We start from the raw sequence: 17,976 nt of genomic DNA, 5'->3' as shown, positions 1-17,976 counted from the left end.
ATCTCATGACTAATGGTGAGGAGTGTCATTTAAATATGTTTCCCTCTAATTTGCTTTAAAGCAGTTTGTCAAAGCTGTGGGTTTTGTTAGTAATGTTTGCAGTCATATTTTTGTAGCATTAATTAATACCCAGGTTCAAGCAAGTATGCAGAATTCTGTTGCATAATATGCTAATGATATTACTTGAATGCCATGTTGAAAACATCCCCTTTGGTACTAAGGGAACCTTCTTGTATAATGATATTGTAACTGGGCCAGTAAGAATGAGCCATGATACCAAAAGGGGGACTTGTAGAGCAGGCCGGTCACTGACACTCTTCATTTCCAGGTCACTGACACTGTCCACGTCCAGTGTCTTATCTTTAAAAGCAAATCATGTACTCTATGCTGATCTGTTTTTTCTCAAAAAGGCTCAAAAGCTTGTTTTCTGCATCTTGAGCACTCTAGGAGGAAAGCAAAAAAAAAAAAAAAAGTCTGGACTGCAAACAAATAATGGGAAGAGAAATGACAAAAAGATTTAGTAGACACTAACACAAACCAGCACAGAGGCTTCACACCAAGAATAACACACTAAGATCCTTAATTTGTGATCCTCAAAAATTAACCCATGTTAAAGATCTATTAATGATATGCTAACAGTTCTAAAAATGGAATTGCAATTAGTAATACCATATAATTTTGGAACAAATATGCCATTTTTTATTTGTTTCATAATGAACATTGCTAAAGAAAGTGCTCTCATGCTATCATTTGCAGTGTACTTTGGGCAATCAGAAGTGAACTTTAAAGGTACAATCCTCCAGCAACAGACAGGTGCTTGTTTTAAAAATGACCTTAACCAGAAGAAAAATACAGCTTTTGACAATATCCACCTTTTATGCACAAACTTGCAGCTGCACTACCTTTTATGTCCTTCTTCTCTCTACATCCAACACACAGAGCAACAGTATGAACTGTCCGTGCTTTGTAGATGCTAACTAGGGCAAGTAGCCTTTGGGAGAAAAAGAGGTTTTTTTTTGGACATGCAAGCCAGAAGCTCTCACACATCTGTGTTACTCTTTGTGCACTGAGGTGCATGTTTCCATTGAATTTATTAGAGATCTCCCCCACACATTCTCACTCACAACCACAGATGAAGAACTTTATCAGACTGGGGCACCTAATTACCCTTAGAACTGCCCCTCCCGCATCTCTGAGGGAATGGTGAGTGCATCAGTCTGCCCGTGGTGCCTCTTGTTTAACCATGCCAAACATCTTATTGTCTAAACTGACTCAGCATTTTAGGGAGCACTTTCACATGGATCATACCATAGTGGCTGACTCAGCATTTCAGGGAGCCCTTGTACATGAATCACAAGGTAGTCGCTCACTCAGCATTTCAGAGGACACTTTCACATGGATCAGAAAGTAATGGCTAGAGATCCACTTGCCATTATCTGCCTCATACATGCACAACACTTTGAGTCAAATTCTAACTGGTCAACTTTTGGTCCAGTTTTCAGCATGCAATAACCTTGCAAATACAGTTGATAAAACCTCTCTGACAGAAATAGTAAATCCACATTTAACAAGTATACAGGGGATGCAAAAAGAACATACATTAAGCCATATTAGATTATTAAACTTCAAAGAGACATTCTGCAGTTATTTTGTGTTCATTTATAGATTTTCTTTTTTAGGTTTAATATATGTCTCGAGGCCCTGCCTTTACATGTTATGTAGTGGCATTATGAGGCTGAAGAAGAAAAAAAAAGAACAACAACCTTGGACTGCACATCTGTTCCTCTGCAGGGAATGTTTGTTTACATGGTATGAAGTGAGGGAGAGAAGGGGAGTCCTCATGTAAAAATCCTGGTTGCCAGATTGGGAACTTGAAACTATACACACCATAGAATTTGTGCATCCAGCACTGGGCAACTGCCTCTCTTTTGGCCAGTGGAGGTGAAGCAATAGCCCATTGATAAACATTTGCGGAAGGATAGTACACAGAGAGTTGAGGTGGAGAATTCTGAGATGAATAATTGCCTGGTCATATGTAAACTGTGGTTGGAAAACACAAAAGCTGCTGACTAACTGAAGAATAGTGGAACTGGAGGGTGGATATTTTATCGTGCCTTGACTATTTGTTCCTTTCTTCCACTAAACATCTTGTGAAGTGTGTGGGTGAATGAGGAGTATTTGTTTTTGCTACCATCTGTATCTAATAAAGCAATCTCACTGACCTCCTCACAGTGCTAAAGAGCATGTGCTTATTGTTTTTACTGGTTATTAGTTTTATTGACTGTTCATGAGCCCCCAATTTAAACTGCACAGCTCATTTACAAACAAAGGGGAGGTATTGCCGATTAATGTTAATTAGGATATTTTTAAGCACTTTTTAAAGTGAAAATCCAGCATAGCAAGAAACACTTTGGAGCTAAAATTTTAGTATGTCAACAGATGTGGGCTGTTTCCAAGCAAAGACAGGCTTCAAACACACCATTGTGCCACAACATCTATGACAGTTAAAATATAGCAATGCTCTAACATGCCTCATTTAAGCAACACAGCCAGAGAAGTCACAACCTCTGCAGATTACAGAAAACATACATACATGGTTAAATAACCCAATCAACAAATGCAAACATTAATATTTCATAATACATATATGTAGGTCCATAGTACATTTCTTTTCATTCAATGTTTCTCTATAATTGTATAACATAAATCAAATGTATGCCTGTTATGGAGTGATTAGAACAAAGCAAGAATCTGTAGCCAGAACTTCAATTTGCTTTCTTGCCTTGGTTTATGTGGACTATAAAAATATGGTCCACATAAATTTCTTGCCAACAGTAGTCTTGTTGCTTACACAATGGCCCACTGGAATTGTTTGACTGCTGTCTGAGACCCACACATTCTGAACAGTTGGTGATACATTCATCCTTTGACTGATTTGTTAGCTTACTCAAACAGGCACTACTTATAGATTACCACTCTGTTTATGGCACAAAAACTAAGGAAAACAATTATAAAAGGATCTCTAATTTCAGTCATGTCACATGTACAAATTACGCCCACATCTGATGAACACTATCGTCACTTAAGAGGAATAGAATCTAATAAAAGACCATCAAACATTAACCAAGGAAATGACGAACAAGAACCACACAACGAACGTCTTATATCAGTGAAAACAACAAGAAAAATGTAACAAGAGCTTTGAAGACAGTTGGAATGTACTATCTGTAATGTAAGCACATATGAAATGACTTCTGCCTCAAGGGAATCCTTACAGAAACATCTGGATGGTCATTCTTTTGATTTATATTATTCAACTCACTTCCAAGCAAAGTCATACAAATGCTTTCCTTAATGTTAAAGGATCCAATTTATGTTGAACATAAGTCTCCCAGATGATTTTGTTGGAGTGAAATTTAAGAGATTCATTAATCAGGTGTCTTAACTAACTTCATACAGCAGGAAACAGTAGTCCATCATCCTCCCCAAATGTACAGTAGGTGAAACCGTCTTTGCATCATCTCTGTCCACTATGAGTCATGGGGATTACTTAAATCCCCCTCACACTTTATCTAAATGCAGCAATAAATACAGCTTGATCTCATGAGCTTATTTTCACCTGAGGTATGATAAGAAAGAAAACAGATATTAAGACAAGGAGCATGAACTTTTTATTCAAATCACATTCTGAAGTTGGTAAAAAAAAAAAAGAAAATAAAAAGTAAAAAAAAAGTCCAAATGAAATTACAAAGGGTATTCATTGCCAAAATGAAGCAGAAAATGGCATAGTATAAATTAAAACATTTAAAATCTTAATTTCTTCAGTCACTCTTCTTTGTTTGAGGTGGTTCTGTCATTGCTTTTGCAGTGCTTTTTTTTGTGATGCCACTGAAGTATTTCTCTCTGAAGGAATTGTGGCCCTGGTTTGGGGTGAAGCGTGGGTTTGCTAATTGTTGTAGTGCATCTGACTCCTGCAAGAAAAGCATGAAGAAGGGCATGGTTTCAGTGTTATTATTCAGGAACTAATACTGTACATGTTTTTTTTTTCTAGGAAATGTAGGAACCGTAAAAGTATGATCCAAAAAATGATAGTCAATGAATTAAGTGTTTTCACACATCAACTGGCTAATGGATGAACTTAACCATTAGACAATGTAGGGCCCCTTTATTAGATAAAGATGAGATGTTTTCATTCATATGTATATCAAATTACCAAATATATCCAAACTCCTGGTAAAGCTATGATTTTCATTATTTTCAGTAACTGCAATTACTAGTCACCAGTCCTTTATTTTTTAATGGACAATATTAACATGAATTTGTCAATTATAGGAAACTACTACTGGAAAAAAAAAAATTGAGAAAATAAAACAGCTTTCCAACTGGGGCAGAAAACCAAAATCATAGAGGCAAGCAACTTCTTGTCCTTGGAACATACTGCTGCTGATACCAGCACAAGTGGAGGAGAGAGCAGCACTACGGCTGGTGCTACGTGCAGTGGTTTTATCTCTGTATTAGCCTCCCCTTCTGCCTCCATAAACCCTACTGATGGTTATCCTTTTTAAAGGGCTATGGATGACTGTACCTATGCTTTCTAGGAAAACTAGGTTTCATACACATGAATTTCAAGATGTTGCCTGCACACTGCAGTTCTTCCAATCAGCAGTCTAGGGACCAGTGCAAAGAAAAGACATTTATTACAAGTAGGCCTGAGTGTTTCTAACTAATATGGATATAAGGGGCCTGATTTGGTGTTGAGGAGGGCCTCATTCCAGCCTTTTTCTTAGGTTCCCAGACCTTTAAATCTACCCCTGGCTGTATTATCCCAAAATGAGACTGATCTGTTCCAAATATCAGTGCAATCTGGCCTGACCCTAGAAAGTTTGTTGCCTGTAAATGTGATGATGCAAAGTCTTAACTTCCTCATCTGGTTCTTAGGTCTTGCCAAATGTCCCAGAGGGCACTGAGTCTGGATTCTTTAATTTATAAAGAAAGACAACCACAAACACCTTGTTAGAGCACCAGAACACTACAGCTAGACACTAGCAAAAGCCAGTTCTTTCTGCTTAGTGTCTCCTTTTGTAGAACATTCCATCATAAGCTCACAGCCAAGTGTGTAATGACAGAAAAGTGTTAAGCTTCTCAGTTTTTCCTGTGTGGGGCTTAGGCCAGGCTGTTAGGCTGGAAGCACCTAACGAGGTGTCAGGGGTACAGAGAGCTGGAAGCAGCAATTGCAGCCCAGTGAATCATCAGTGTCACTATTAGATGATTCCATCCTGCATGCCCTTTCTGCCAGTTAGCAACCCAGTCTTACAACACTGCCAAACACCTCAAATGCCCCCAAGAACCAGAAGTGTATATGACCCAGATGCAGAGATTTACACGCCGAGTCCATTATTTCAATATGAAAGCAACAAGGATTACAATATGGAAAAAAGAGGCGGTAGTAGTGGGGGAAGAGGGGGCGGTCACAGACAGATAACCTGCTTAGGAGGGACCCAAGGATTCTGTGAATACCTCTGCTAAAATGCAGGGAGAGACACAGAGAAAGGGTGCGAGAAAGTTAGTGGGCGAAGAGAAGAGGACAAAATCCAAGACCTCATCTGGGCTTAGTGTTGTTTGACAGAGCTAGACCAATACTGACTCTGCGTAGGCCCTAACACAGTAGAGCTCAACTCTTTTCCAAACAACTGGCAATGGTACAAAACAGACATAATGTTTCATTTTCTCTATCTGATGTATGTGTAAATGCATTATGGAGAGAATGACGAGATGCTACTTCATACTGTAATGCAAATTGCCAGCCATCTGTGCCACTGACCCTTCTTGCAACAGAGCTGCTTGAAGCCCATAGTTTAAAAGTAGACTTACACTAAAATCACTATGAATACAAAAACCATGAGTTTATAGTCAAACTTATTCCCCTGATATGGAAGATATTTGGTCTGATGTGAATGTACAATTCTTGTTAAAAATCTATTTATTTATTTATTTTAACACAGCCTGACATAGCTTTTGGGGGAAAAAAGCCCTGGAAACTTTGAGAAATGTAAATAACCTATGCCAAGCTATAAGTCCGTTTTGTAGATTCACAAAACCAAGACTACAGTACACAATAACCAAAACAACTTCCAAAGAACTTTTTAAAGGAAGGAAAAATGATGGTTAATACTGTATTCGTGCAGCAAGTAATCAGTTCATTTTCAAATGCTGATTTGTACTGTGTGTGGAGTTAGAGTCAAGTTCCAACTACTTTTCTTTAAGCAACTATAAACGCTCAGTTAACTCTGAGCAAAAAAACAAAACAAAACAAAAAAAACATTTCTTAGAACTGCAGACAAGATCACATGAAAACAATTGGCTTCTACTCAGAACTGGAAGAGCAAAAGGACCAGTATAAGCTATGAAAATGTGTCACATATAGCTTGTGTGTTCCAGGTTTGATGCATAAGGAAAGCAAGGTACATTCCAATCTGCAAAGATAAAACACTATGCACACTCATGTGTGTGTTTTTATGCGCATGTGTCTCCATGTCCGTGTCTGTGTGTGTGTGTGTTTGCATGCATGCAAGTGTGTCTGAACAATTCACAAGTCTTTATGGCAACAATTTCGGGTCTGAAGTGGTTGTCAGATTCAAAGATGGATTATTTTCCATACAATGCGTGATTAAGTCATTAAAGTGTAGTGTAAAAAAGTGCATCAACCACAGCCAGATGGTGGAATTTTCACTAAGCCTCAAATAGAACAGCATAAGTACTACTCTTCACCAACACACAGAAAACATGACTTCTCTTGGATACAAGTTGTACAAATTCCTTCTTCTAAATATATGCATGTGCATATGACCCCAGACCTCCACACACACACACACACACACACACACACACACACACACACACACACACACACACACACACACACACACACACACACACACACACACACACACACACACACACAACCTCTGGATCCTTAGTCTTCTCCATAGTGATGAGCCTTCGGGATGTGTGGCTAGACAGAGTCTGTTCACAGTTGCTGACGAGGCGGAGGCAGGGGTGTAGCGGCACCATCTCTTCACAGTACCTGCAGGTGTCAGGGCACATGGCATCATGGGCAAGTGTGAGTCAGACATCCAAAGACAATGCTTCACAGACATATAACAACATACAAATGGGCGCAGCTCAAGAAGTAGGTGGCTTCCCCTTCAGTGGCCCTTAGCAAGGCAAGTGTTTATACAGCCCACTGAAAGATACACACAAACCTCCCGCCAGTGGTTTACATGGTCCTGCTGCTGTCACCTAGGAGAAATATCAAACACCGCTCCTTTCCAGGAAGACAAGCTCTGGAGAGCGCTCTCTACAGAAATCATCCGACAGCCCTTCGGAATATAGAGCCGTGACTCAGAGTGGAAGGATGCCGCTGGTCCCAGTCTGTTGGGCGCCCTAATGAGACTGATTAAGTTAGAGCTTGTGTGGATTACATTCAGCTCGGCTTTAACCTTCTGGTGTCCACGCTTTTGTGATGCCCGTCAAGATTGGAGAGAGCCGGCATTTGATAGGCTCGAGTGACATCATCCACAACAAGATAGGGGAGAGAAGAGCTCTCAGCCTCCTTTCACACTAGTACGTAAAACAGGAATTCAGAGGTCTTTTCCAAGATTGCCAACATCAGACTGCCCTTTTAAATGAGGAAAACGTCACCTCTGCGGGTAGTGTCCAGTGAGCACTATAGTACGTGAGGCTAAGGCACTAGAGCCATAGCAAAGCACCCAAATTCATCACAGCACCCAAACGTGAATGAGGAAACATGCAAAAGACAAGAGCCACTGTGTCTAAGTATTCGATGAGGTGAGCTAAGGCGAGTTGGTGAAAACAGACTCTGAGGAAAAAACAGAAAGAACAACTAAATAAAAACCCAACATGCCACTCACAATATGTGTAGTCACACTGACTCACCTCTCTAGTGTTCTTGGTGGCTTATATGCCATTACACTTAATGGCACTGTGTGTCAGGGGGAAGTTGGCAGCTTAGTCTGCCTGGCATTAGCTTTCCACTTAACTCTCTCTCTCTCTCTCTCTCTCTCTCTCTCTCTCTCTCTTTCTCTGGATAACCGCTTAGGTTTTGGTAATCCTTTTCCATCCGGTCCAAAAGCAAAAGAGGCTAAATCTTCAGCGGCTGGGGCCTTACAACAGCTACAGTGCACGGCAGGGGGAAAATGAGCTAACGAGTTTAAGAAGCCACAGAGAGTGTTAATGTGCAGCAGAGGGCGTGCTCCTTGCAGAGAAGGTGTCTGACTGTTGCGGGGGTCGATGGTGAGCTCACCCCACAGGCCTGTGGGTGCTCTGCTGGGGGAAGTGAGACCGTTGCCTGCACTGGATGCCTGAACGCCCAGCCGCACCGCAGACCCACATTTCTGCAGCAGTCCTTCCCCCTTCAGACACCGCTGTTTATAAACAACACTGTTGCTACACAAACCTTTGCTCCAGAGACAGACAGTTAAAGGGGCCCACAGAACACATATACATTCTACCGGGTGCTAGCACCCCCTTATGGACACCATACCCTTACTCTGAAGACTTTAATTCTCTGTGATCTCCACTGCTCAGGCAACAAGACATTTAAATTCTTCCATATTGCAAGGCACTGCAGCAAGCTATTGATCAAGCTTACACTCCCAGCCACCCACTCACTTATCCCAGTGCACATGAGACAGGAACTCAGCCTCCCCTGCTGTCTGTGTGGCCAGTGCTCTCACTTAAAGCCTTTTATGTCTGTCATCAGAGCTCCACACATTCAGGTCAATGGTAAAAGGATACCCATTCGACCCAAACCCTGACCCTACACTGGAGTTCAGCTCTGTTTAGTCTGTGCATACGCTTGTGCAGATTAGTTCTGGCACCGTGCCCCGAATATGTCACACAGGACTAGATGGGAGTGAGAAAGCCAGCCACTTTCATTACTCCTATCATATTATTATTATTCAGGCAAGTGTAAACGTAACCCCAAAAACTAAAAAGTTCACCACAAAAAGTACATATGTAAAGCACCAAAGACAGAAATTAAGTATGGAAATATTACTGCTGAAGTCAGCGTACCTGAAACACCCAGTTTCCCCACAAAGGGGAAACTCTGTGATACTGGTGGTTTGTATAAGGCAGACGAGGTAAGTGCCGACTGTAAATCAGATCACAGGCACAGGGGCCCTCCCTCTCCTCCTGCCCTGTAATCAGAGGGCTGTGTGCTCTAGGCTGAGTGGACAGGGCTGTATGTAGTCAGCAACTGCAGGAGCTGAGCGGAATGTCCCTCTTTCCCACCTGCTTGTCCTCTTTCTGCCGTTACGCCCACCGGGTTCAGCAGGTTTGCCACCCACCTGAGAGTCAGAGGCCTCGCGCTATTGATGCTGGGTAGTTTACAAGCAATCAGAAAGTGCCAGGCTGCCCCCTAGTGACAAAGCCTCAGTAAAACATGCAGCTCCGTGTATAAGAAGGGGCTAGTGGAGGTAAATTAAGTTAAGTTGCCCCAGTGAGAAACAACAGAGTATTACAACATAATATACATAACAGTCAAGGCATAGACCATAGTTATGTATTATGTATACATATTAGTGGTACTGTGTAGGCAGTAATTATGCTTACTTACTCTGGCCTGTAAACTGGAAGCCAGTAGACTAGCCGTCCACCTAGGACCAGGTGATAAGCAGCAAAATTTAAGAGGTCAGCAAAGACATCACTGAGATGGTAAACCATGGACACAGGGACATGGCTCTCGCCAAACCTGTGGGGGAGAAACCCAGCTTTAATCAATAGAGGCGACAGAACATGGTAGTATGCTTCAGTTCAGTTCACAGGAGCAGACGGCTCATCCTCGATTGCCAACATTACTGAAATATATTAAAAATGCATGAGGAGATGGGTGATATTCTTACAAGTTCTCAGGAGGATTTGTAATCTCTTTGTGCGAACCTGTTCTCCTTGTTGACTCACGGATACCATAAGGAGCTACAAAAACGCCCAAAGTAAAGAACACTTATCAAGATCCATGTGTCTTACATTAGCCTTAGCAAATACTCCAGCTGTAAACAAAAGAATCATCTGAAAAGACAAATAAGCAGAAATGTTTTTTTCACTACATAGTGATTATTAGATAAAATTTGATCCAGATGTAGAAGTACAGTGTGTTGGTGATTAAGTAGGTGAGGGGAAAGCAAAGCCTCTGTCTCCAAGTTCCTTCCCATTTGCATATAACATACAACACATCTATCATTATTTGCTGAACTACGTTTGTGTTGCACATCTGAAAGACTCTACTTAAGTTAGTGAAAGCATCTTAAGTTATAATAATAACCACGTGAAAAACTAAAAACTTGGTTAGATTGCATTATTTACATAAAGCATTACAAAACAGCCTTCAGGCATATTCAAACAACTATCTGTGACTTAGCTGGGCTGCATGAAGCAATGCGGCTATTGGCTTTTAATCATACAAATATTCACAAGAGTATTTGTATCAGTAAAAACAAGAACATATGCTAAAAAATGTACGCTGGTATGGACACTTGAAGGAAACCTTTGAACTTGATTTTGGCACATGACAAAAAGGGCAGGGGTTCATTAAAAAAAAAAAAAAAAAAAAAGAAAGAAAGAAAATCCAGGAATTCCAGCAATGAAATGGAGCAGCTGTGTTAGGAAAATTTGTGAAATTGTTCACTAGAAACATACGGTCTGTGATGATGGCATCAAACAGTGTCCCTTTCCTCCATACAGGCTTAGAGGCATCAGACACCATGACATCCACATAGAAGACCTCTGTCCCATACTGCCGGAGATTTGCTCTGATATTCTCATCTGGACCGCGCCACTTTTGATTCTTCCTGCTAGCTCTACCTGCAAAACATCCATGAACATTATTAAACAGCTTACAAAACAGATCTAAGCCTGATATAGTGGATAACTGAACAAGACATTAGTCTTTTAAGAACAAGACAGAAAATGTGTTTCTATCACTCTGGTTTTATTTACCTACTCCATGGATGGTGTTATAGTCAATATCTGTTCCACACACGTAAGCCCCAAAGTGTGAACATGCAACCAAAAGGCTACCTAGATGAGAAAGAGAAAAGAGAAAGAAGCAGGAATGTAGATTTTAGAAAAGAAAAATGGAGTGGTCCAACACTGCAGAGGTCCAAAATAGAATCATTAGCAAGTTAGTTTTCGATTTTTTAATTTATTAGTTTCCATTCAAGTCATAAACACTGCAGGATCTAAAGGCTATACAGAAAGCTCTGCCCAGACACACCCAGCCCTTCCACTGAAGCTGGAAATGAGTTAGCACATCTGGCCAGCAGACTTCACACCTCAGCCAGAGCTCAGCTAGTGACGGCAGGCGCTCCCACTAAAGGCTGGTACGAGGACAGCCACCACAGCACGCTACCAACACACTCATGGCCAGGCTGAGCTCCAAGCGAGACAGGAGTGCAACTCCACACCGTGCACAGAGCATTCTTTAACATGATTAATGACCCTTCGTGTAAAGTCTTTGAGTCAGAAATAACCTATAGGGAGAAAATATCCACTCCTGGTTTCTGTTAGATGGGAATGAAATGCCATTTTCCTCCAACACCCAGACTAGCTGTCCTTCCTCTATTATAGGTACACAGAGGAACTGAACTAAACACCTACCTTAGATCCAAATGAACTAAAAAGAAACAAGGAAACCACAAAAACCCCAACAACAAACAGGTGGGCATACAATGATTATACAGAATAAAACACGATATTAGAGCTGTAGCAAAATGTTCGAACAGCATTCGACCAACTTGTTCTCAGTTAATGGAATATTTTAAAACCCTGCCTTGTCTCTGGTAACAGATCAAAATTATCTTTTTTTTCTGTATTATTTTTGTATTTTGGTAAGCTTTGTCTTAATAAACTGAACTGTTATTATAATTTAATTATATATTACTAGATTGCAATGCATCTTTCTAAAACTTCCAAAGTAACATTGTACTATGCAAAATTTTAAGAGAAAAAGTGTTCTTAGGGTAATGTTCATGTACCATCACAGAATGAAACCACTAAAAGTTTCAAAATCTAGGTCATATCTTTGAGGTAGCTATTTACTGAATTATGATGATCAAAAAAAAAAAAAGTCCTCTTGAAAGAGTAATTTGAATGAGTAATGAGAATGGAGAAGTTATTTCATGATACAAAAAAGGGGGAAAATGGAAGCTGCCAATGTCAAGACCAGAAAACTCACAATGTATGGGGCACTCCACCATCCAAAGTGCAAGATTCACTGTCCAGAGTGAGACACGAAACATCCATCAATACATTCAAGCAATGGCTCCCAAGGAAGAGCTGATGAGGGATTGTCTCAGTCAGATGGGGAACTAATCATGGCAACACAGGAACAAGTGCTAAACACAAGATAAGTAGAGGCTAGGATCTACCACACCAGGCAGGAGCCCAGATGCAGGCTGTGCAAAGATGCCCCTGAAATAATCCAGCACATAACAGTGGGATGCAAGATGCTAGCAGGCAGGGCATACATGGAACGCCATAACCAAGTGACTGGCATAGTTTACAGAAACATCTGTCTCAAGTATGGGCTGGAAGTTCCAAGATCTAAGTGGGAAATACTCCCAAATGTGGTGGAAAATGACCGTGCTAAGATCCTGAGGGATTTCCACATACAGACAGACAAGATGGTAATGGCTAACCAACTAGACATAGTAGTGGTAGACAAACAGCAGTAGAGGGCCATAGTGATAGATGTGGCAACCCTGAGTGATACAACAGAAATACGAAGGGCTGAAGGAGGAGATTAAAAAAAGATGTGGGGGGTGAAGGCAACTGTGGTTCCTGTGGTAATCAGAGTACTAGGGGCTGCAACCCCCAAACTGGGAGAATGGCTCCAACAAATACCAGGTCCAGAAAAGTGTAGTCCTGGGAACAGTTAAGATACTATGCAGGACTCTCAGGCTCCCAGGCCTCTGGTAGAGGACCCAAGCTTGAAGGAAAAATGGGAATTTATATATAACAATCAAAAGTTTGGGCACACCTACATTTTATTAGCACTATTTTCTATATTTTATCAAACTAATGAAATATGAAATAACACTTGTGATTAACACAAGTGCTGTGCTAAATAAATATTGACTATCTTCGATGTTAGACTCTTTGATCTTTTACTTTGACAGCTTTGTTTGCTCTTGCTATTCTCTTAACCAGCTTAATGAAGAAGCCACCTATAATGATTTCCATCAGTCTTGAAGAAACTGTTATATATACAGAGCACTGGTAGGTTGAGGAACTCAAGTTGTAATAGAAAACTATTTGCTGAGGGTGCATCTAGGTACCAGGTGTGCAAGTGAAATAAACAAAAAAAAAATAGCACTGTATTAATAAATATTTTTCTTCCTTACCTGTTCCAACAAAAGGATCATAAACCAGATCATGAGGCTTTACTTTGGCATGGTTGGCCATTATGAAAGAAAGGCCCGCATCCATGCTCGTGTTCCCAATGAAGTGTCTCTTCTTCACACTGTGGGAGCGGATCAGTTCCCTTTGCCCATCTGCAATCTAGGAGATAAACGGCATGTGCTTATTTAAAATATGTAAATATATTATTAATGTGATCAGGTGACCTTGTACTTTACAATCATAGCCTGTGGACACTAAACACTACTCGACATTTCTTATTAAGTATATGAACCTGACTTCTTGAGTTGATACAGAATTTGATGTTTGATGTCAATATGCACAGTAAAGGTGAATAATTGTGCACATATTAAAATTATTTTTCCAAATAAATAATAAGATAAAATTATACATATATAAATCTACATTTCTAGGAACATCTAAAATAATTTTTTTTGTTATTTTGGTTATTGTCACGTTTCCCATGGCAACACCTGTTTATTTACTTCCTTTTGGTTCCAGCCCCTAGTTCTATTACCCTAAAAACTATTGTACTCACCTGTAGCATGTTAGTCCTCATCAGTCTCTGTATTTAAACCCCATGTTTCTTATCAGTCTTTAAGAAGTCTTGTCTACTTGTTTAGTACGTTTCTGAGCTGTTGTATATTTGTGTCTGTTTATTCGAGTTTATTGGTTCTCTGCCTGTTTTTTGGATTACCCTCTTTGCCTGTTCCCCGTCTGCTTTGTTTGCTTCATGGACTGCTTTTCTGGATTTTGGAACTTGGCTTGTATTATGTACTATGACTGTGGAATTCCCATGTTCTCTAAGAAAGCTGCATTCACCTTTCTGCGAGCAAATCCATCTCTGCACATGCTCAGAACATTACAGTTATAGTTAATAGCTACCAAGGCTGATTAAATTCAGAACAGAGACTTGATGCTAAATTACAATTGAGGACATGTATTTGAGCTTAAATTTTAGAAGGCTCACAGAGAACAGAACTAAAGCAATAGTTTTTTCAGCACACCAAGGACCACATCCTGTAGTCTGTGCTCTAGTACATAAAGTAGTAGGTATTTTATTCAGGATTGTATTCATTTTATTTGACAAAGTCTGTTCTCCTTTAGTTTCAACCATTGAGAATCCCCTCGAACACTGCATGAACACTGCTGAACTAGTTGCTTTATTAAATTTTCCTTGCACTGACATGATAGATTCAATTGCTCCTTTAAAATACAGAAAGCCCAAAGACAAAACCCAGCCATGGCTCAGCAGTGACGCCTGTTCCCTTAGACAGGAATGCAGAAAGAGAGAATGAAAATGCAAAAAAGACAAGTTTCAAATCTACTACCAAATTATGAGACCGTATAGACTATCAATTTTCTCTAAAGTCTGCAAAAGCAAAGTATTTTGCTTACATTATCACAAAAAGTCATAGGCCTCAAGTTCTTTTTAACACAGTTTATACAGTACTGCACCCTGCCGTTACAGCCATCCATGAGGCTTCTGCAGAGGTGTGTGAGGATTTTATGAGATATTTATTGATAAAATTGATAAGATCACACTTCTATCTTCTGGAACTTGATCCTTCTGACTTACATTTATAAGTGCTTTGGGACTATTATCACCTAATGTGCATAGTCATGCAAAAAACGCAGTTGTGAGATTAAGCTTCTTTTGCCTTCTTTCATCTTTTCTTTTAAGAACCTGGAAAGGAGGACCTTATGCTCACACCCACACTACAAAAAACTGTACATGTTATATCTCTCCATGGCTTATATTTATTTAGTGAATATACTATAATTATTCCATTATAATGTAAAAACATTCCACTCTATTTGTTTTTAGTTATACTATCTGCCCTTTTATACTTTAGATATTCTATCCTTAAATTCTTTTAGTGTTTCATGTGAGCCGGCAGTTGCCAAAGCATTTCACGGCTAGTTGTACCGTGTTTAACTCTGGATATGACAAAGACACTTTTTATTTAATTTTCTGATTTTGATTTGAAATGGTCATTCATGCCCTCATCCTCTCTCGCATTGACTACTGCAATTCACTCTGCCTAGGAATACCCCAGTCAAGCTTGCCTTCCCTGCAGATGGTCCAAAATGCAGCTGCAAGGCTTCTGACAGGCACCAAGAAAAGGGAGAACATTACCCCTGCACTTGCATCCTTGCACATGCTACCAATCAGCAACAGAGTGGAATTTAAGGTTCTACTGTTTGTTTTTAAAGCTATACATGGAATGGCTGTAAGTTATATCTCTGATCTCATGAGACTCCATTCCTACCCTTGAGTCCTATGATCTACTAAACACATGATTTTATCTGTTCTACGCTTAGGTCCAAAGTTGGCCTGGCTTTCTTTGTGGCTGGTCCAAAACTTAAAATAGTCCCATTCATCACATCATGTCTTGTTTTTGTTTTTTTTCTGTACCACCATCAGCTAATTTGTCTTTTATTATTTTGATTATTTTATTCTCCTATTTTAATGTATTGTTCTGTTTTAAGTCTATGGCAGGGTGTGCTTTTAGCTGTCTCTGTTAATTATTTCAATCCATATTTAATTTAATTTATCATGTTGTGCAGCACTGACAACTGTCATTTAATGATATACATTATATCAACATTGTTGTTGATGTACAAATAAAGTTGTTGTAACCGGTTAAAATAAAAAAAATAATGATAATCACAAATCTTCACAGTGACTGTACAAAACACTCACCCATCTTCCAAAATATATATAAAATGGTTCCTCTGGAATGTCATTAGGATCCAGGCCATAGTCTTCTAGTAAGCAGAAAATGTGATCAGGATGCTTCAAATTGACTTTCCCTTGAAAGGGCAGGAAGTCCAAGGCCTGTGGAATAGCAGTTAACAGTTAACTAGTCAGAATAAGAGAGACAGCAGAGGCCATATATTTAGTTCAGCACAATGTACTTCCAAAGTAACATAGGCACCCATTACCCCTTGCAATAATATGCACTCTGTATCTGGATGTCAGTATCTGGATAATGAACAAACCGATCTTACTCTTGGGTTTCCATTTTATTGGGTATTTCAGTGAGGATCCATGATGTCTGTTATAATCTAATTTCTGATGCAAAACAAGCCTGGATGTGCAAGTGGTCAGCCACCTGTCAGTCAATCACAAGGTGAGCCAGACCGCCTCTGAAAGTGGTCTGGCTGATCTGAATACATTCTGATTGTGTACTTTGTATGATTACAGCCTGCATTCTTCCCACTCACAATGGCTAAAAAAATTTAATGATGTATATGTGGCTATATTGAAACACAATTCATTATATTTCAAAATAAGGAAAGGTCCCTTGACAAACCTCTCAACCTAAAAAAAAAAAAATTAAAGATGTCTCAATTACATCACATTATATAAATGATAGCCTACAATGACAGACAGTGACAATGAACAACATGCTTTTGTTGTAAAAACATACTCACATTTATTTTTTCTATTCTGTCCTTAAACAACAATGTTTTATTGAACGTGTAGACATTAATCTTGTAGGTAGATTCTTGTTGTAGAAAGGGGGTCTGCATGTAAATGGTTCAAAATTAAAAACATATAAAACAGTAAAATAAGCAATTTGTTAATCAAGCTACTGGCACAAACCATGCGCTCTTTTGGATACTCCAATAGTGATGACTTGAGCTCTGCGGCTGTTTTCCCATGACCCCAAAGCTCAAATGCGGACCTAGAAGAGTTAACTCAAACATTAATAAAGACTTTCCCACACTTCTGCAAGTCAATTTCTAGGAATTATCTGTATACTTATTAGTTCTCTTTGTTAAACTGGAAATCAGGAATCACATTATTCATATTATTTATTCAGGTCTGTCTACTTTGCTCGAAAAACAGTCAGTGAACTGGATATCACCCACACCTACTTGGCGCAAACTGTTCGTGACATTACACTGTGGACATCATCCTCTGAAAGACCATTTAGTCGCCAAAACGGAGACTAGGAGAAATAAAATATAGAAAATTATAAAATAAAACAGAAAATGTAAAGCATTTGTCAAGACTTTTATATTGAATGTGTTTACCCTCTCTTTGAAGTTCTCTGGGGGATCACACTTTCGACCCCTAAGGGACAGTAATGACTTTATCTCCTGAGAAGACATATAAAATATATTGCTACATACCTACATTGCATGATTTCATAAACAGTAACGTTACTTCCATTCAGCAATAAAGACGCTAACAGTAACATTTTATTCTCGCTAGTTAAATAGCTATCGCAAACTGTGCGTATAACTCAAAGAAAAAAAGCAGGCAAGCCCATCTAACCGTATTAAGAAACGATACACGCCATACCGGTAATCTGAAATCGACGTTATCATGTGCTAAATGTAGCAAATATTGACAGAATGTTTTACCACAGTGCAACGCCATGTTGCTGTGTAACTACGCACACCGCTCCGATGAGCGCTACCGGGTTAAGAAATCGAGTTCCTACCCATGGTCACACTGCCAGCAAGTTCACTCAATGCTTACAGGGACATCTTTTAATCATGGTCTACAAGTTCGTTTAA

At 39.6% G+C, this 17,976-nt stretch overlaps 1 protein-coding gene across 6 annotated transcripts; it reads right to left on the bottom strand.

Moving 5' to 3' along the window:
* Positions 1-3,648: 3,648 nt before the first annotated feature.
* trmt11 (tRNA methyltransferase 11) lies at positions 3,649-17,959 on the bottom strand. Of its 6 annotated transcripts, none has more exons than XM_027019292.3 (13): positions 17,821-17,959; positions 17,488-17,553; positions 17,329-17,402; positions 17,054-17,135; positions 16,882-16,974; positions 16,148-16,282; positions 13,425-13,581; positions 11,020-11,100; positions 10,720-10,884; positions 9,927-9,999; positions 9,641-9,775; positions 6,964-7,084; positions 3,649-3,971 (listed from the first exon to the last, which is right to left on the bottom strand). In XM_027019292.3, the coding sequence occupies exons 3-13, from the start codon at positions 17,349-17,351 to the stop codon at positions 3,822-3,824; spliced, it is 1,215 nt and encodes a 404-aa protein (XP_026875093.2). In that variant the 5' UTR covers positions 17,352-17,402; positions 17,488-17,553; positions 17,821-17,959; the 3' UTR covers positions 3,649-3,821. The 6 variants fall into 6 exon arrangements, 5 of the variants coding, with proteins under 5 accessions (XP_026875093.2, XP_081552423.1, XP_026875089.2 ...); XM_081696297.1 differs by having other exon boundaries at positions 17,901-17,921; XM_027019288.3 differs by having other exon boundaries at positions 17,732-17,857.
* Between the last annotated feature and the right edge of the window lie 17 nt (positions 17,960-17,976).

Source organism: Electrophorus electricus, chromosome 14 (assembly GCF_041902795.1).
Source record: "Electrophorus electricus isolate QZ-2024a chromosome 14, ASM4190279v1, whole genome shotgun sequence".
Classification (NCBI taxonomy): Eukaryota; Metazoa; Chordata; class Actinopteri; order Gymnotiformes; family Gymnotidae; genus Electrophorus; species Electrophorus electricus.
The sequence above is the reverse complement of the archived record's forward strand: the minus strand, read 5'-3'. Positions and strand labels throughout refer to the sequence as shown.

What these genes read in the sequence shown, in the direction of transcription:
- trmt11 (XM_027019288.3), bottom strand. Translation starts at nt 17,836, where the DNA reads ATGGCGTTGCACTGTGGTAAAACATTCTGTCAATATTTGCTACATTTA. An exon ending in ACAAATCCTCCTGAGAACTT is followed by an intron (nt 9,776 to 9,926) that starts GTAAGAATATCA and finishes TCTCCCCCACAG; the next exon opens with GTTTGGCGAGAGCCATGTCC. An exon ending in AGAAGACTAAGGATCCAGAG is followed by an intron (nt 3,972 to 6,963) that starts GTTGTGTGTGTG and finishes CTTTTCTTGCAG; the next exon opens with GAGTCAGATGCACTACAACA.